The sequence below is a fragment of the Helianthus annuus genome, chromosome 15, assembly GCF_002127325.2.
Source record: "Helianthus annuus cultivar XRQ/B chromosome 15, HanXRQr2.0-SUNRISE, whole genome shotgun sequence".
NCBI lineage: Eukaryota > Viridiplantae > Streptophyta > Magnoliopsida > Asterales > Asteraceae > Helianthus > Helianthus annuus.
In genome coordinates, this window is record NC_035447.2 from 34,241,090 (window position 1) to 34,258,824 (window position 17,735).

General features: G+C 36.8%; 1 protein-coding gene across 1 annotated transcript; it reads right to left on the reverse strand.

Annotated features, from left to right (window-relative positions):
* Positions 1-2,419: 2,419 nt before the first annotated feature.
* Positions 2,420-4,685, reverse strand: LOC110909569. Its single transcript, XM_022154454.2, has 4 exons — positions 4,524-4,685; positions 3,963-4,018; positions 3,794-3,854; positions 2,420-2,713 (listed from the first exon to the last, which is right to left on the reverse strand). The coding sequence occupies exons 1-4, from the start codon at positions 4,606-4,608 to the stop codon at positions 2,553-2,555; spliced, it is 363 nt and encodes a 120-aa protein (XP_022010146.1). The 5' UTR covers positions 4,609-4,685; the 3' UTR covers positions 2,420-2,552.
* Positions 4,686-17,735: the final 13,050 nt, after the last annotated feature.

Genomic DNA, 17,735 nt, shown 5'->3' on the forward strand with positions numbered 1-17,735 from the left:
TGTGTGAAGAGTTTCTACCCAATAAGTGGGAGGAAGATGAGCATGAACGAGTAAGGCACGGATTATGTCGTTTAGTCGCTGTATCATGCGTACCATTTTGAGACGACGTTTGGGGACACGAGAAGCGAAGAACAAGACCATTGGAGGATGCAAAGTTATGAAAAGCTCGATTATCAAATTCTCCCGCTAAATCACATTGAAAGGATTTAATGTTTTTGTGAAATTGAGTTTAATTTTAATCACTGTGGTATCAATTGAGATTACAATGAAAAGAGAAGAACAATATATAGGAATAACAACATAACAACTTTCCTAATAAATCTCTAACAAATCTCCTGTGTTTATGGTGATTGACTATTTCCTATTGTGATAGGATCTGGTCCACTAATACTTGTAGGTCCCGTTCTAAACTTTAAAAGGAAATTTAAAAAATAGTCAGGTTGTGTTATGGTTCAGACTTTCGGATCAAACGTCCAGAAAGAGATTAAGAACTTTGAGAGAAAAGAGAAACGAAAACTGATTCAATTCATATGCATAAGACAAAATGAGACCCTATGGCCTATTATATAGGCTTACCTACAACTGGTAACCCACTAAGCCACTAAAGCTAAACATGGAAATCAACTGAACAGAACGTGGAGTATGGGCATCCCCTCTACTCCTTTAATTGACACATGCACATAATAAGTAAAATAAAAACTAATCCTAAAAACGTGGCTTGGCTTGCATGAGTTACATGGTGCACACATCATTCCACCCCGCTTGAATTCACCTTGGCCTCAAGGTGAAGATCAGGATCGTCCCCAGGGTCCGTGATCATCATAAGTTGCGGTTTAGAACATCGGTGACCCGGCTTATAAGTTTCATCACAGTAGTAGCATAACCCTTTAGCATGGCGGTCACGTATTTCTGCACTGGTGAGACGGCGGACCTGACTGGGAGCCGGTGAAGTTAACTTGTTGGTGGGAGCTGAACCCAAGATGCCAGAAGTGGGGTTGAGAAGTGGACCACCCAAAGGTGTTTCCACCAGATTAGGAGGCTGAACCAATTTGAGTCGTTCCTCCACTAGGCGAGCCATCCCAATAGTATCGGACAAGGAGCGTGGAGATTTCAACTTAACTTCCAAACGGATCTCATCCTTGAGGCCTCCCATAAAACAGCCGACTAGGAAGGACTCGGGAAGTCCGTCGACACGGTGTGAGAGCCGCTCAAATTCTTGCTGGTAGGCAACCACGGTCGTAACTTGTTCGAGACGAGTTAAAGCTTCTGCCGGGTCTTCAAAATCTGTGGGGCCGAAGCGACTATGAACCGCCTTAGAAAACTCGACCCATGACATCGGACCTTTAGATTTTTCGAGCCACCGGTGCCATTGTAGGGCTATTCCATCAAGGTGAAGGAGGCGAGATGGACTTTGTCGTCGTCGGCAACCTGTTGAAAAGCGAAGTATTGCTCCGCTTGATAAAGCCAACCGGCGGGATCTTCCCCGTTGTACCGGGGAAAGGCAAGTTTCAGGTATGGTTTGTGGGTGTTGGCGATCGGTTTGCCGCCACCGGAGGGAGATCCAATTGAGTTGTTGTCGCGCAAGGCTTGCAGGGAGACATGGAGACTCTGCATCTCGGACAATATCTTCTCGAACATGGCATCGTGTTGGGCAAAACGGGCTTCAGTTTCTTGTTGGAATTCAGCATTGGTACGTTTGCGGTTTTCCATCGGATCGGTGCTCTGATACCAAATGTTATGGTTCAGACTTTCGGATCAAATGGCCAGAAAGAGATTAAGAACTTTGAGAGAAAAAAGAAACGAAAACTGATTCAATTCATATGCATAAGACAAAATGAGACCCTATGGCCTATTATATAGGCTTACCTACAACTGCTAACCCACTAAGCCACTAAAGCCAAACATGGAAATCAACTGAACAGAACGTGGAGTATGGGCATCCCCTCTACTCCTTTAATTGACACATACACATAATAAGTAAAATAAAAACTAATCCTAAAAACGTGGCTTGGCTTGCATGAGTTACATGGTGCACACATCAGGTTGACAAAGAAATTTTTCAAAATAAACAGTAAAATATAGAGCTTAATTAGCTGGCAACTAGGAGCCAACGTTTTCAAGTGTTTAGCCAAAGTTAACTTAACTATTTTAGAGAAAAAGAATTTTTAATCTAATTGCTAAGTTTGGTAATTTTCTCATTTTTAAAACCCAACATAGTTTTTCATAACCTAAATATCTCTTCTTCAATATATTTTCAATTTCATATATAATTTCGCTTGAAAAGTCAAACACCACACTAAGTAATAAACATATTTAGTTTATTCAAAGGAAACAAAGAGAATGTATATACATAAAAAAAACCATACGTAGGTTCTTCGTTGGTGACAAAGCATAAGGTTTTGCTCACCCTTATGTCGGCCATTACAGAGCTCTCAGACAAAAAAATCCGCACATTCTTTCCCCTATAAACTAAATAAATGACGTTTTCTATATTTTCAATAATTCCTACATGTTTTTTTTCTTCTAATTTTGAAGCCTTTTTTCATGGAGAATCAATGACGAAACGACTTGTTATGGATGGGACGTCGTCTTCTCACGTGTGAGTAGTCCATTGTAAAGAACTCATGAGTCGGGTCGGACCCTTCTATCCATTCCTGCCTTGTCCCTTTTGCTGCATGCATCATCGCCTTTACCTCTTCCTTGTGTGATTCATCTGTATACGCACCCATATGTCACAATCAGAATTAAGCAGAAATAGAGACAAACATTAAGGTTGAGGAAGGCTTTTTATTTTTTTTTTTTGTGCCAAAACAGTCATTTAATTTTAGCTGCCCCCAAAAGCGCGGGCTAAGCCTTAGCTACATCAAATAGGGTTTAAGCCACCGAATACAAATAGATATGAATCAGATGATTTTATTAATCTTATTTGCTATAATTTATTTTTACAAGAATTAAGGCTGAATCTTTAGGGTTCTAGAACTATTTACATAGGTTGCAATTAACACATCCCAATGAACCAACTAAACATTCTAGACAACTTGTATGACCTTAGAATGAGAGAAGTGGATTTCTTTCACTTTTTAAAATTGTATGTTACTACTAAATTGCCCTGGACGTTGATGCGGCGTTTCGAAAATTTTTACGTCAAACGTTGACTAACTAAAAGCGTACATAAAAATAAGCACGGAAACGTGTTATATTTGTCCCGACTCATTTCCGGAAAAAAATTTTATATTAAAATATAGACCAACCGAAAACGTACATAATAATAAGCATAAGAACATATTATATTTGACCCGATTAATTTCCGGAAAAAGTTTACGTCGAAATGTATATCAAATTGAATTTATACCTATATGTATTGTACCTAAAAATAAACACGTAAAACTCGATTACAAAATTTTTAGAAAGTTAAGGGATGTAAATTTTAATACTAAAAGTTGAGAGATAAAAGTATAAAAAGTACAATAAAACCTCCCCTCAAGTTACTATTCGCTCAAATTGATAATGATAATTGTAGTATATATATAATATAATATAATATACTGTATTGGTGGGTGAGTATCTTAGAGTGAATGCTGTAATATCCTTGTTCTAGCTATTTGCTAGGGAAGTGTTATATATATCTGGTGTGGAATGAATTTTGCCGTTAAAAAAAACCTGTATTTGACAATTTTCCAAAAATCTATCATAATTATTTGAATTTCAGCTTTGACATAATTTCCATACATGTTTTAGGGTCCAAATCATACACCACATAAGTCTATGTATTACAGTTGATTGTATTAACTACCTGTTGCAGCTTTATTCTGCCCATTGTAGGACACCAAATCCTTGACTTCAAAGCCTGAAATCTGATTGATTCATAAAAGAAAAACCAAACTTCAGCCCAAAACTTTATGGTGTACTTAAACTCCTTACGATGGTCAATCATGTTGAATAAGGATTTAAGAACCTAATACCTTATTATTGAACATTAACTTTCTTGGCAGTGCAGGTTGATCAAGCTGGTAACTAGCTGCACAAATTGAACATTAACTTTCTTGACAGTACTGATATACATTAGATATATAGGGTTAGGTTAAAATAAAAACTTATACGAGTTGTGAGAACTTAGAGAACTCGGCCTTAAGAAAGGTTTTTTCAAATTTTTTTTTTTACCAAAAAACCTAAAAAATCAACTTTTCCAAAAATAAAAAACTAGTTTGTTTTTCATTTATGGTAGCCGTAAATGCTGTAAAAAGTGATGTCATGCTTATGTCATCAGCTTTTTACAGGTGCTGTAAGGCGTCGAAAAACACCACTTCGATTTTTTTACCGCAGTCTTTCTAAAAAATTTTAATCTGGGGGTGTGAAAAAAAATGGGGCAAAACTCGTACGGAAAAACCGAGTTCTCTAAGTTCTTACAATTCGGAGTGGTTTTTCCTTGATCTTGATCCTATATAGGGTGTATATATATATATATATATATAGAGAGAGAGAGAGAGAGAGAGAGAGAGAGAGAGTGTGTTCTAAACATATACCTAATTCATGAGAAGCATGGAGTTGATGATCAATGTGAAGAGAAGCAGCATTAATGGTTAAAAGTGAGAGAGTAACACACAACATGGTACGTATAACCACCTCCTTGACTGGCGATAACCTCACAGATCAGAGCTATATATCTAATGTATATCAGTACTGTGTAGTTTGAAGGGGATATACTTTTCTCGGTTCTCTTAGCAATTTATATTAGTGGAGTTAGACAAGATTCACGGTTATATATGTACATACACGCAAGCACACACACGCACACCATTAATATTAATAAAATAAAAATAGAGTACACAAAGCACAAAGGAGAGAGTTTCAAAACGAAAGTAGTGCATAAAATCCGTATGATGGGGCCCTTTTTAAGGAGAGGAGTCTTCAATTCACAATGAGGCATTTGGGCTATCTTGTCATGAATTTGTTGGTAGGACTGCCGTCTATTTTTTTTATATCAAATTAGAACACACATATCGATCTCCATCGAGAACAATATGTTTAAACAATTCAATAGTTATTAAAATGGCCAACACCATGAAGTTTTTGTGTTACTTCTGTTTCCTTCCATCTTTGCTCATGTTTTCGTTTGTCTATGTTTTAAATTATTTATTCTGTTTTATTAATTGTTGGTGGTTTTAGTCTCATCAAACTATTTTGGGTAACAGAGTACAGGCTTATCCAATCGAGCCAAAGATCTCACTGGAAGCAGCCTCTCTATTCCTACAGAGTAGAGGTAAGGCTGTCTACATTTACCGATATATGTTCAGTTGATTATAAAATTTTGAGACCAAATGTATGCAGCTAGTTCGCATTCCTACGGTATCTGTTATTAAGCATGAAGCCATAAAATGGATAAAAGTACCGTTACCGATCTTGTTCAGTTTATTGAAAGTAAAAAACAATAAAACTAATCCCTGCATCAGTACTGGTACAGATATTGTTCGGTCGTTTTAGCTCAGGTTGGTACATAGTGGCACAATATTCTACGGAGTAGAGGTAAGTCTGTCTACATCTACAGATATATGTTCAGTTGATTACCCCAAATAAAGGTTTAAGACCAAATGTATGCAGCTAGTTCGCATTGAACCGATATATGTTCGGTTGATTATAAAATTTTGTCCATAATGGGGGCATGTATATAAGATGATCTCTATACCTTTGTTTGCAATAGACATTTTGGATGGAATTTTGTCTAAAAGAGCTCCCAAATGAAACAGTTTATCTTTTATGGGATTAATTTTAGGGTGATCCTATACACACCCCTCCTAATTCCTGATTACACCCCCCTATAAAAACATCACATCCATCAATCATTTGGTTTTTGTTTTTAGTCTTTTTTTGTCTTTTTGTTGTCTTTTTTATTTTATTTTATTGTCTTTTTTATATTTTTGTTATTATTATTATTATTATTATTATTATTTACTATTAGTAATGAATTATTATTATTATTATTATTATTATTATTATTATTATTATTAAAATTGATAAAAAAACGTGGTGGTGGTTTCAAATTATTAGTTCTTTTTACTTTTTTTTTTTTTTTACCTTTTTAGTGCTCAAATTATTGGTGTACAACTATCTTGTGGTGATATTAAATCCAAACAACAAACAATAATGAAAACATGAGCATTCTCTGCAAACAACAAACAATAATGAAGACATGATCATATTATTTTTACCTAAAAAGATGATCATATTATTGGTGCTATCGTAGCAAGTATAATAATGAACACAAAAAGCTCATATGAGCCGTGCTATTATTGCTGCAAGTTCTATGTGGTGATATTAAATAGTTGATATTTCCTCCAAAATATCACCAGTTTCCTCCAAAATTGGGAACTTCAGTGCATTCGCTTCATATACTTAAGAAAGCTATTCAAAGAGCTGCATAAATTTACTTGTTCAAAGAGTGATCTATTTATGTTTCATCATAGCATTCAGAAAAGTTAAAGAGATGTCTGGATTTTCAACAGATCAGGTATAGTTTTTAATTCCCATGTTTCAAGTTTCAACTTAGTTATATAATCAAGCTAGGTTAAGAGTCTTGTTTTAGTTTAAATGAGTTTGTTTGGATAATATATATTTTGTAACTACTCAAGCTTGTTCACCTAATATTTTGTAACTAATATTAGTTCACTTTTAAGTGTTCAAGTCTCGTGAAGAGTTGATGGAATGGGTTAGAAACACCGGACGTAGTCTTGGTTACGCTATTGTGACTAAAAGATCGAAAGCTAAAAATGGCGACGTGTCTAAAGTTGTACTTATGTGTGATCGTGGTGGTGTGTATAAATCAGATAAAGATTCAAGTAGAGAGACCGGCACTAGAAAGATAAATTGACCGTTTGAAATGGTAGCGAAATTTTCAAAAAAGAAAGGTTCTTGGACGTTAAAAGTAAAACCTGGTGAGCATAATCATCCACCCGGAGAATATATGGAGGGACACCCAATCCTCAAACGATTGACACCTAATGAACACCAATTGGTGGCAGAGTTGACGGGGAAGGTGTGTTCCCAAAAGATATTTTAGGTGTTATGAAGGAGCGTGATGAAAATAATGTCTCTACAATTAAAAACATATATAACGCACGTGATAAAATTCGAGCAACGGATCATAAAGGGAAATCTTTGATGGAGGTGCTAATGTCTCATTTAAATGATAAAGGGGTTGAACCAAGATATTTCGGACAAAGTTCTTTCGCCAACTCTACAAGTGCGCCAGGTTATGACTTCATGGGGTTGAACCAAGATCAAACATCACAGGTGATACACAACTATATTCATCTAATTCCAAAAATCTTCCATGCGTATGTTACACGCATACATAACGTGTTAGGTGATGGAAATTGTGGGTTTCGGGCGACAGCTTCGGCTCTAGGGTACGGTGAAGATGAATGGTTATTTATCCGGAGATCACTGATGGAAGAGCTACTCGAGTTTAGAAATAAGTACACTAAGGCTTTCTTAGGCTCATTCAAAGATGTGTTCACGTCCTTGGCTTGGTCAGGATCGGGGTTTGCACCTGAAAAACACTGGATGATTATGCCAGAGGCAGGATTCTTGATTGCGAACAAGTTTAATGTGATCGTTCATTTTTTATCTCAAGAAAAAAGAAACAGTTCTACTTGTTTTTCGTTTTGGAGAGGCCCTCACGAGTTCCCAGAAAAAAAAATAATTACAATTGCACACGTGAATGGTTACCATTTTATAATGGTAGAATTGCAAGGAGAGTATCCAATTGCCAGCACAAACAACCTATGGAAATTAATGAGAGAAAATGATGCAGCTGGCTGGGAGAATATATTTGAATCACGTCAAAATATGTATAAGTCTTGGATAGCACAACCTGCTACATTTGGGGGGGTGTATAGATTAAACCTCGGTATGTAAATTGTTAAATGATAATAATTTTGTAAAAAAGTACTTATTTTTATATAGCTTTTGTTACAGCTATAAATATAATTTGATAAATTATAACAATAAAAACTAATAATAAATAATATATCATTACTACTACTACTAATAATAAATATAATAATAATAATAATAATAATAATAATAATAATAATAATAATAATAATAATAACTAATTAAATAATAAACAAATACTAAATAACTAATAATTAAATAAAAGAATAAAAAAAGACAATAAAAAGACAAAACAGGCTAAAAACAAAAACCAAATGATTAATGGATGTGACATTTTTGATATGGGGGTGTAATCAGGAATTAAGGGGGTGGGAATAGAATGAGCCTAATTTTATCACAAGTCTAGACGTTTCTCTAGTTCTTTGGGCTGTTCGTACCTACAATCCTTCTCTTTATTGAAGAGACCAAGAATTCCTCAGATGGGTCACCTTTTCAAATCCACTAGGGTATTTGATCGTGCATTGCGGCGGTATGGTATAAATGATAATTTATCAACACCGAAAACAATTGTCGCCGCTATTGGTCGACTTTCTTGTAGTGGTACTGCGAGCACTGGATCGGTCTTGCTCTGGTTCGTTATAGAAGCAGTAGATACATGCAGTAAGTATAGAAATCAACAGGTGTTCTACGTCGACCGAAAACGATAGAAGCGAACACCGGTACCGACACTGATGTTAATTATTCGAACGGTATCGATCGCTTCAGATCACCATCATGGATGGAGTTGTATAAATGATAATTTATCAACACCGAAAACAATAAAAATGAATACTGGTGCTGGTACCAATGTTGTTCGGTACGATAGGGTGTACGTTCATTGAAAGCAAAAACAATAAAATATATATTGGTATTGAAACTGATATTGTTCCTCCGGTATTGGTTGGGTAGCGGCACGGTATCTGTTATTAAGCATGAAGCCATAAAATGGATAAAAGTACCGTTACCGATCTTGTTCAGTTTATTGAAAGTTAAAAACAATAAAACTAATGCCTGCGTTGGTACCGGTACAGATGTTGTTAGGTCGTTTTAGCTCAGTTTGGTACACAGTGGCACAATATCCGTTTGCAACAACAATTATATCGCAGCATTGAAAAATTAAAAAAAAACATAGAACTGATAATAAATTACCATTCATCGTCAATTTTGGTTAGGTTCGGTTTGGTATGAAAGCGACACGGTATCCATTTTCAATAAAACTTATATAGCAATGTTAAAAAGATAAATATAATTTTTTAAAGTGTTTGTTTATGTTTTGATTGTATTTTTTGAGCATTTATTTATTTTTTGAGCAATTATTTCCATATCCATTATAACTGTTTGTGGTTATAGCCTTAATCGTACAACCACCAATAGTAACATTGTGATGGTTTAAACCCATTTATATATGGTTTAAATTAACTGATCGAATTCACTCTTCGAAATCTCATGGAAAAGAACTTCTCATTCTGGAAAATTCACTTTCTGGCTTACATGATTGTTGATTATGTCTACCAATGAAATACTTCAATATGAAAGTGATATAACACGAATAATGTAACAACTGTCACTAAAATCCATAATTAGGATGGTAATTAGGTAATAAGGAAACCCTAATTGAAAAACCCACGTGATTCTGCATAAACCCTAAAATTTTCATAACAATCAGAATCAGGATCAGGGCCCCTAAAACTTAGGGGGGGATAAACCCTAGTTGGTAATATCTTAATAACTTTTACGTGGGAGCTAAGTTTCGGTGAACGTCGACTCAGCAGGCCTATACCCACACCAAGGCTACTCTAGGCTAGATGGGTTTCCCAGGCGAGTAGCGGAAGAATCCCTGTCATCTTCCGCGACACGCGGGAGATGCCAAATTCACGTATAAATACTAGGCATTGGGACTTGAATTCTGTCTTTGGAACGACGTAAAATCGAGTTATGTAGATCAAGTTATCACAGAAACAGTCCAACACACACACACACACTAATCACGGGGTGCTGCCACAATCAGGGTAATAACTCGATCGCTATTACGATTCAACGTCCGATCGATTATAACTATCCAACGATAGTCCGGGTGCTGCTCAATTGAGCTTGTACTTTGATTATTCGTCGTGATTTCGACTTGAATATTTGAGTGCTGTTCGAATTCGGACTATGCTCTGTTATTCGTTGTGAATCCGACTGAATTATCGAGTATTGCACTGATTAATCGTTGTGAGGGTTTAATCTCGTGAATTGATGTAACTGCTGTATTAGTTACTAACCTGTCTGTGTGTGCATTGTGTTAAACTAGGTGTAATCAAGGCTAATCAGTAGGCTTATATCTATTGCTCGTTAATCTGCAATGTGAGTCATTCTTCTTTTTAACTGTTTTCTCACAGTTTGTGAGTAAGTATTACAATACCTCAAATTATTTTCAAGGTTATAATTACAGGGATTAAGTCTTTGTAATCACCAAATTACAGCTGGTATGTGGGGTATTGTGCACATTACTATTTTTATCACTCTATGTGAGTGAATATTACTCTATGTGAGTAATTATTACTCTGTGTGAGTACACCGTCACTGTTAGGGCAACGGGACCCAATAGTGGTATGACCACAGTCACAGAAATGAATCGAGTGACAAATACCCATTCTTGATAATTGGTTGATAGAAACATTGTAATCGCTCTTAATACTGCAAATTATAACTAACGGGTCGTTTTAGAAAACAGAATGATTCACTCAGTATTTCCCCGCTGACAAAACCTTTTTCAAACATGTTTCAGGTGATCTGTGTGATCCAGGAAAAGTGCAGTAAAGCACTATCAAGCTCAGAGAAGTGGCTCAGTGTAAATAAACCAATAAAACGTGTGTTGAAAAATAAAGATTTCTGTGTGAAATCAACTTATTGTAAATTATGGGATTTATCCCTTAAACTTTGTGTAATATATTAAACGAGCATTTTCCGGTGAAAAGATCCTATTGTAAAAAGACTTCCGCTGTCGCATAAATTAAATACCACGGGTACCACTGAAATCTGCATCGCGGGCCCCGACTCCGTCCAGGGTGGGCAAATCTTTATATGCTAGCTACTGTAGCAGAAAATGCAAATCCCTAAATAACCGATAAGTTGGGGCTAGTAAGAAAAATCACTATCCAGTAAATAAATAAAGTTCTAAGTGTGTTTATTTATGTTGTTCTTTGTATAAATTAGTATGCAATAAAACTTCAGTGTTTGTTTGTTAAACTTTGTTCCAAAGTCTTAACATTACATTCTTGTATTTTGCATATATACTATGCAGCATGAATGAGATGTCGGAAGCATTCCAGAATCTCAACTTATATCCAGTGCCTATTGAAGTCTCTCACGACTTTACTGGTTACATTGCTGACATAGAAGAACCTGTGGAATTCAAAGCTCCACCGCTGGAAAAAGCCAAACCTAAAAAGAAGAGAAGATACGTAGGGTGGAGGAAAGTGCGTCGTAGGAAACCTACCACTAGGAGACTCCCTAAAATAGAAAATCCTGTGATCATGAGCAAGGGAAAGGAAATAGAAACTGGAGAAAATCCAAAACCACCCGAAAAAGAAATAGGAATAGATCTGAAACAAAAGGGAATAGAGATTGGCGAAAGCTCTAAACAGTCTGAGGAAATCACGTTCCAGGACGAAATAGATCGCCTACTGGAGAATTGTGATGTTTTAGAGCCTATCAACGATAATCTCTTTTCTTACCCGGCTACAGTTCAATTCCCACTAAACCTAGGACCAGCTATTCCAGACCCACTAGTTCATACCAGACCATTAGGCTAAATGGAGGAATGGTGGACCAATGACTGGCAATTCCAAAACATAGTCAACAGTCCTTATAGCTTACTTCCACAATTTGACCCAGAACCACTCCCAAATCCTCCCATGAGTAATGAAAACCTAGCTGAACTCCGTCAGTTCGGTGAAGAACTGATAGGTACAGGTAATAGGATCAGGGAAATGGGGGAGCATCTAACTTGGAAGTACGATGAGAGGGAGCATCGTTACTAGAACCGTCAGTTAAACCACAGAAAGCCGTATTGTATGATAGTAACTTAAATTCTGTAAAATGGGCAATAAAACTCTGTAAAATACGGTGTGTATGGATGCATATACAATATACTAACAAAGTAAAAGTCAAGAAATCGACAATTTTGGTTATATTCGTATGTTGTGATAATCTATGTGTATCTATGTGAATTTTGTCATTGATAAGTTAGACACTAATAGTTTTACCAATTAGCAGATGGAAAACGCTAACAATGAACCAATTAATGAAGTAAATCAATCTGAGCAAGAACAAGAAGATCAATATATAACTCGACAAGATATTGAGCATTTTATCGCCCAAGGGATAGCTCATGCTATTCCAGAAATTGTAGCTGCTGTTCAGAAACCTGCCGAACCACAATTAATTCCTAGTAAACGTATTCCAGAAGATAACGGCAGTAACAGCATAAATGGAGGCGGCAATCATGACGATCATGATCCGCAGCAGGCCCCACTCCCTAAAAGAATGAAAGCTGCAACGCCTGGTTGCACTTACAAAGAATTTCTTGCCTGCAAACCCGCAGAATTTGCAGGTAATGAAGGGGCAACTGCAACACTGCGTTGGTTAGAGAAAACCGAGGCAGTAATTGCAATAAGCAAATGTGCCACAGAGGATCAAGTGATGTATGCATCAAATCTGTTCAAAGAAGGAGCATTAGAATGGTGGAACACGGTCCTCCAGGCAAAAGGAAGAAGGATAGCCTATGCCATAGGTTGGGGAGAATTTAAGAGTTTGGTAGAAAGAAAATTCTGTCCCGAATATGAGAAGGAACAGATGGCAAACAAATTCCTTAGTCACCGCATGACAGGAGTAGATTGTCGAGGCTATACTTCGACATTCTTTGAATACGCAAGGGTAGTACCATCACTGGCTTCGCCAGAACCGGTACTTATTTCTCGTTACATCTGGGGTTTAATTAGTGAGATCCGAAACATCGTTAAAGCTGCGAGACCTCGTACTATTGACGATGCTGTAGAATTAGCTAACACCCTAACAGATGAATTGGTACGCACAAGAGAAGAAGATCGCAAGAAGGAATTAGCTCAAAAGATTACACAGGGATTTCGTGTGGGTAATGCCAAGAAAAGAGGAACCGGGCAATCCTCATCATCTCCTTTCTGCAAAATTTGCAAAAAGAAGCATTATGGACAATGCAACATGGTTTGCAATTTTTGCAAAATGAAAGAACATCAGGAAGAAGACTGCAGGAAGAAAACAAAAGTTTGTTATAATTGCAGAGAAAGGGGACACTTTCAATTTGAATGTCCTAAGTTAGCTAAACCTGTAGTTAACCAAGCCAAACCAGCTGAAGGAACAACCAAGAGAAATGCGCGAGCATTCCAGCTGACCACTCAAGAGGCCGAACTCATCCCCGATGTGATAGCTGGTACGTTCTTAGTTCACAACGTATTTGCAAAAGTATTATTTGACTCTGGTGCGAACCAAAGTTTTATAAATACTTTATTTTGCCAAGATCTTAAGTTACCATTAACCACTCTTAGGCAAATCTTCACAGTAGAAACCGCAGAAGGAAATTCTGTGAAAATAGATAAAATCTGGCAAGAAGGAAAAATAGAATTATTAGGCCATAAGTTTTCTGCAAATTTGTTACCAATGAATTTAGCAGGATTCGATGTAGTATTAGGAATGGATTGGTTAATAGCCAACCATGCTCGAATCCTATGTGACAAAAATGCAGTAGAAATTCAAACCCCTTCAGGAGAAATAATTTTAATTACTGGAGATAAACCTCGAAAGCCACTGAAATTTATCTCAGTAATGAAATTGGCTAGTTATTCGAGAAAATAGGAAATGGTGTATATGATTTCAGTAATCATTAACACTAAAGATAAAGAACTTCAGGACATCCCCGTAGTCTCAGAATACCCAGACGTTTTTCCAGAAGAATTACCTGGATTACCACCTGATAGGGAAGTAGAGTTTAGAATTCATTTAATTCCAAGTACTGCACCAATAGCTAAAGCACCTTATAGATTAGCACCTACCGAAATGCTAGAATTGAAAAAGCAATTAGATGAATTACTAAGCAAAGGATTCATACAACCGAGTTCATCCCCTTGGGGTGCACCAGTACTGTTTGTGAAAAAGAAAGATGTATCGATGAGAATGTGTATCGATTATAGAGAATTGAATAAGGTTACAATTAAGAATCGATACCCACTACCTAGGATTGATGATCTTTTTGATCAATTGCAAGGAGCTAGGTATTTCTCTAAGATAGATTTAAGATCTGGATATCATCAGTTGAAGGTACAAGAAGAAGACATACCTAAAACTGCTTTCAGAACTAGGTATGGTCATTATGAGTTTACAGTCATGCCCTTTGGATTAACGAATGCCCCAGCAGCATTCATGGACATGATGAATCGAATCTGTAAACCATACTTGGATAAATTTGTAATCGTTTTCATCGACGATATACTTATTTACTCCAAAAGCCAAAAAGAACATTGTGAGCATTTACATGTTCTCTTAACTTTGTTAAGAAAAGAAAGGATTTATGCCAAATTCTCGAAATGTGAATTTTGGCTGCAAGAAGTACAATTCTTAGGTCATGTGGTAAATCACGAAGGTATCCATGTAGATCCTGCTAAGATAGACGCAATTACGAAGTGGAAAGTTCCACAAACAGCTATGGAGATAAGAAGTTTTCTAGGCTTAGCTGGATACTATAGACGATTTATCAAAGATTTTTCTAAAATAGTCGTACCATTAACTAAGTTAACCTGTAAAGCCGCTAAGTTTGAATGGGGACCTAGACAAGAAGAAGCCTTTAAGATTTTAAAGCATAGATTGACGAATGCACCAATCTTAGCTTTACTCGAAGGAACAGAAGACTTTGAAGTATATTGTGATGCTTCAAAATTAGGATACGGATGTGTGTTAATGCAACGCAAGAAGGTAATTGCGTATGCTTCTAGACAACTGAAAAAGCACGAAGAAAATTATACGACTCATGATCTAGAATTAGGAGCCATAATCTTTGCCCTTAAAATCTGGAGACATTATCTGTATGGAAGTAAGTTTACTGTTTATACAGATCATAAAAGTCTAAGATATATATTTGGGCAAAAAGAGTTAAACATGAGGCAAAGAAGATGGATGGAGATGCTAAGCGATTACGACTGTGATATCCAATATCACGAAGGAAAGGCAAATGTGGTTGCAGATGCCTTAAGTCGTAAGTACCATGAGAAACAGAAACGAGTCCGTGCTCTGAGATTAAATCTACAAGTAGATTTAATGACACAAATCAAAGAAGTTCAGAAAACAGCAATCCAAGATGATGCTGAAGGAATGAAAGGTTACTTAAAAGAACTAGAACAAGGAAATGATGGAGTTTGGAAATTCCATAAGAAACGAATTTGGGTACCTAAGCAAGGAGAGTTAAGAAATAAGATTTTAGAAGAAGCTCATAAATCTAGGTATACCATGCACCCAGGAAACAATAAGATGTACCAAGATTTAAGAAATCATTTCTGGTGGATAGGAATGAAAAAGGATATAGCCGAATACGTATCCAAATGTTTAACCTGTTCACAAATTAAAGCTGAACACCAGAAACCTTCAGGACTACTACAACAGTTAGAAATGCCTGTATGGAAATGGGAACTCATAACAATGGATTTTGTTACCAAGTTACCCAGAACCAGAAAAGGTAATGATGCTATTTGGGTAATTGTCGATCGATTAACCAAATCAGCTCATTTCCTACCAATAAAGGAAACCTTTAGCATGGAAAGGTTAGCACAACTGTACGTGGACGAAGTAGTATCCCTACATGGGGTCCCACTCTCCATCGTATCGGATAGAGATAGTCGATTTACTTCTCATTTCTGGAAAAGTTTTCAGAAAGCAATGGGAACTCGACTGAATCTAAGTACTGCATATCATCCACAAACAGACGGACAGAGTGAAAGGACAATACAAACTCTAGAAGACATGCTCCGAGCATGTGTAATTGACTTTGGTGGTAATTGGGATAGCCAATTGCCATTAATTGAATTCTCCTATAACAATAGTTATCATTCAAGCATCGAAGCTGCACCATTTGAAGCACTGTACGAACGTAAGTGCAGAACTCCAGTATGTTGGGCAGAAATCGGAGAAAGTCAATTATCAGGTCCTGAAATAGTACAAGAAACTACTGACAAGATAACTCAGATCAAGGAAAGATTAAAAACAGCCAGAGATCGCCAGAAAAGCTATGCAGACAATCGTCGCAAGCCTTTAGAATTTCAAGACGGAGATAGAGTACTTTTAAAAGTTTCTCCTTGGAAAGGAGTAGTACGATTCGGAAAGAAAGGAAAGCTAAGTCCAAGGTACGTTGGCCCATTCCCAGTGATTTAACGAATCAGACCGGTTGCTTATCGTTTACAACTACCAGAAGAATTGGCTGGAGTACATGATGTATTTCATGTATCCAATCTCAAGAAATGTTTAGCAGATGAATCCCTGGTAGTACCTCTTCAAGATGTAGAGGTGAACGAAAAGTTGAAGTTTATAGAGAAACCACTACAGATCGAGGACAGAAAAGTCAAGTTTCTCAAGTACAAACGACTAGTACTAGTAAAAGTCAAATGGGAATCCAATAGAGGACCAGAATACTCTTGGGAACTGGAATCGGAAATGAAGCGAAAGTACCCTCATCTATTCCAGTAAATCTCGAGGACGAGATTTTTCTTAAGGTGGGGAGGATGTAACAACTGTCACTAAAATCCATAATTAGGATGGTAATTAGGTAATAAGGAAACCTTAATTGAAAAACCCACGTGATTCTGCATAAACCCTAAAATTTTCATAACAATCAGAATCAGGATCAGGGCCCCTAAAACTTAGGGGGGGATAAACACTAGTTGGTAATATCTTAATAACTTTTACGTGGGAGCTAAGTTTCGGTGAACGTCGACTCAGCAGGCCTATACCCACACCAAGGCTACTCTAGGCTAGATGGGTTTCCCAGGCGAGTAGCGGAAGAATCCCTGTCATCTTCCGCGACACGCGGGAGATGCCAAATTCACGTATAAATACTAGGCATTGGGACTTGAATTCTGTCTTTGGAACGACGTAAAATCGAGTTACGTAGATCAAGTTATCACAGAAACAGTCCAACACACACACACACTAATCACGGGGTGCTGCCACAATCAGGGTAATAACTCGATCGCTATTACGATTCAACGTCCGATCGATTATAACTATCCAACGATAGTCCGGGTGCTGCTCAATTGAGCTTGTACTTTGATTATTCGTCGTGATTTCGACTTGAATATTTGAGTGCTGTTCGAATTCGGACTATGCTCTGTTATTCGTTGTGAATCCGACTGAATTATCGAGTATTGCACTGATTAATCGTTGTGAGGGTTTATTCTCGTGAATTGACGTAACTGCTGTATTAGTTACTAACCTGTCTGTGTGTGCATTGTGTTAAACTAGGTGTAATCAAGGCTAATCAGTAGGCTTATATCTATTGCTCGTTAATCTGCAATGTGAGTCATTCTTCTTTATAACTGTTTTCTCACAGTTTGTAAGTAAGTATTACAATACCTCAAATTATTTTCAAGGTTATAATTACAGGGATTAAGTCTTTGTAATCATCAAATTACAGCTGGTATATGGGGTATTGTGCACATTACTATTTTTATCACTCTATGTGAGTGAATATTACTCTATGTGAGTAATTATTACTCTGTGTGAGTACACCGTCACTATTAGGG

Bases quoted from the DNA above. Each gene is read 5' to 3' on its own strand.
- LOC110909569 (XM_022154454.2), bottom strand. From the start codon at position 4,608: ATGTTGTGTGTTACTCTCTCACTTTTAACCATTAATGCTGCTTCTCTT. The intron at 4,019-4,523 runs GTATATGTTTAG...CAATTTGTGCAG, and splicing joins CCATGCTTCTCATGAATTAG to CTAGTTACCAGCTTGATCAA. The intron at 3,855-3,962 runs GTATTAGGTTCT...TGAATCAATCAG, and splicing joins AGTTAATGTTCAATAATAAG to ATTTCAGGCTTTGAAGTCAA.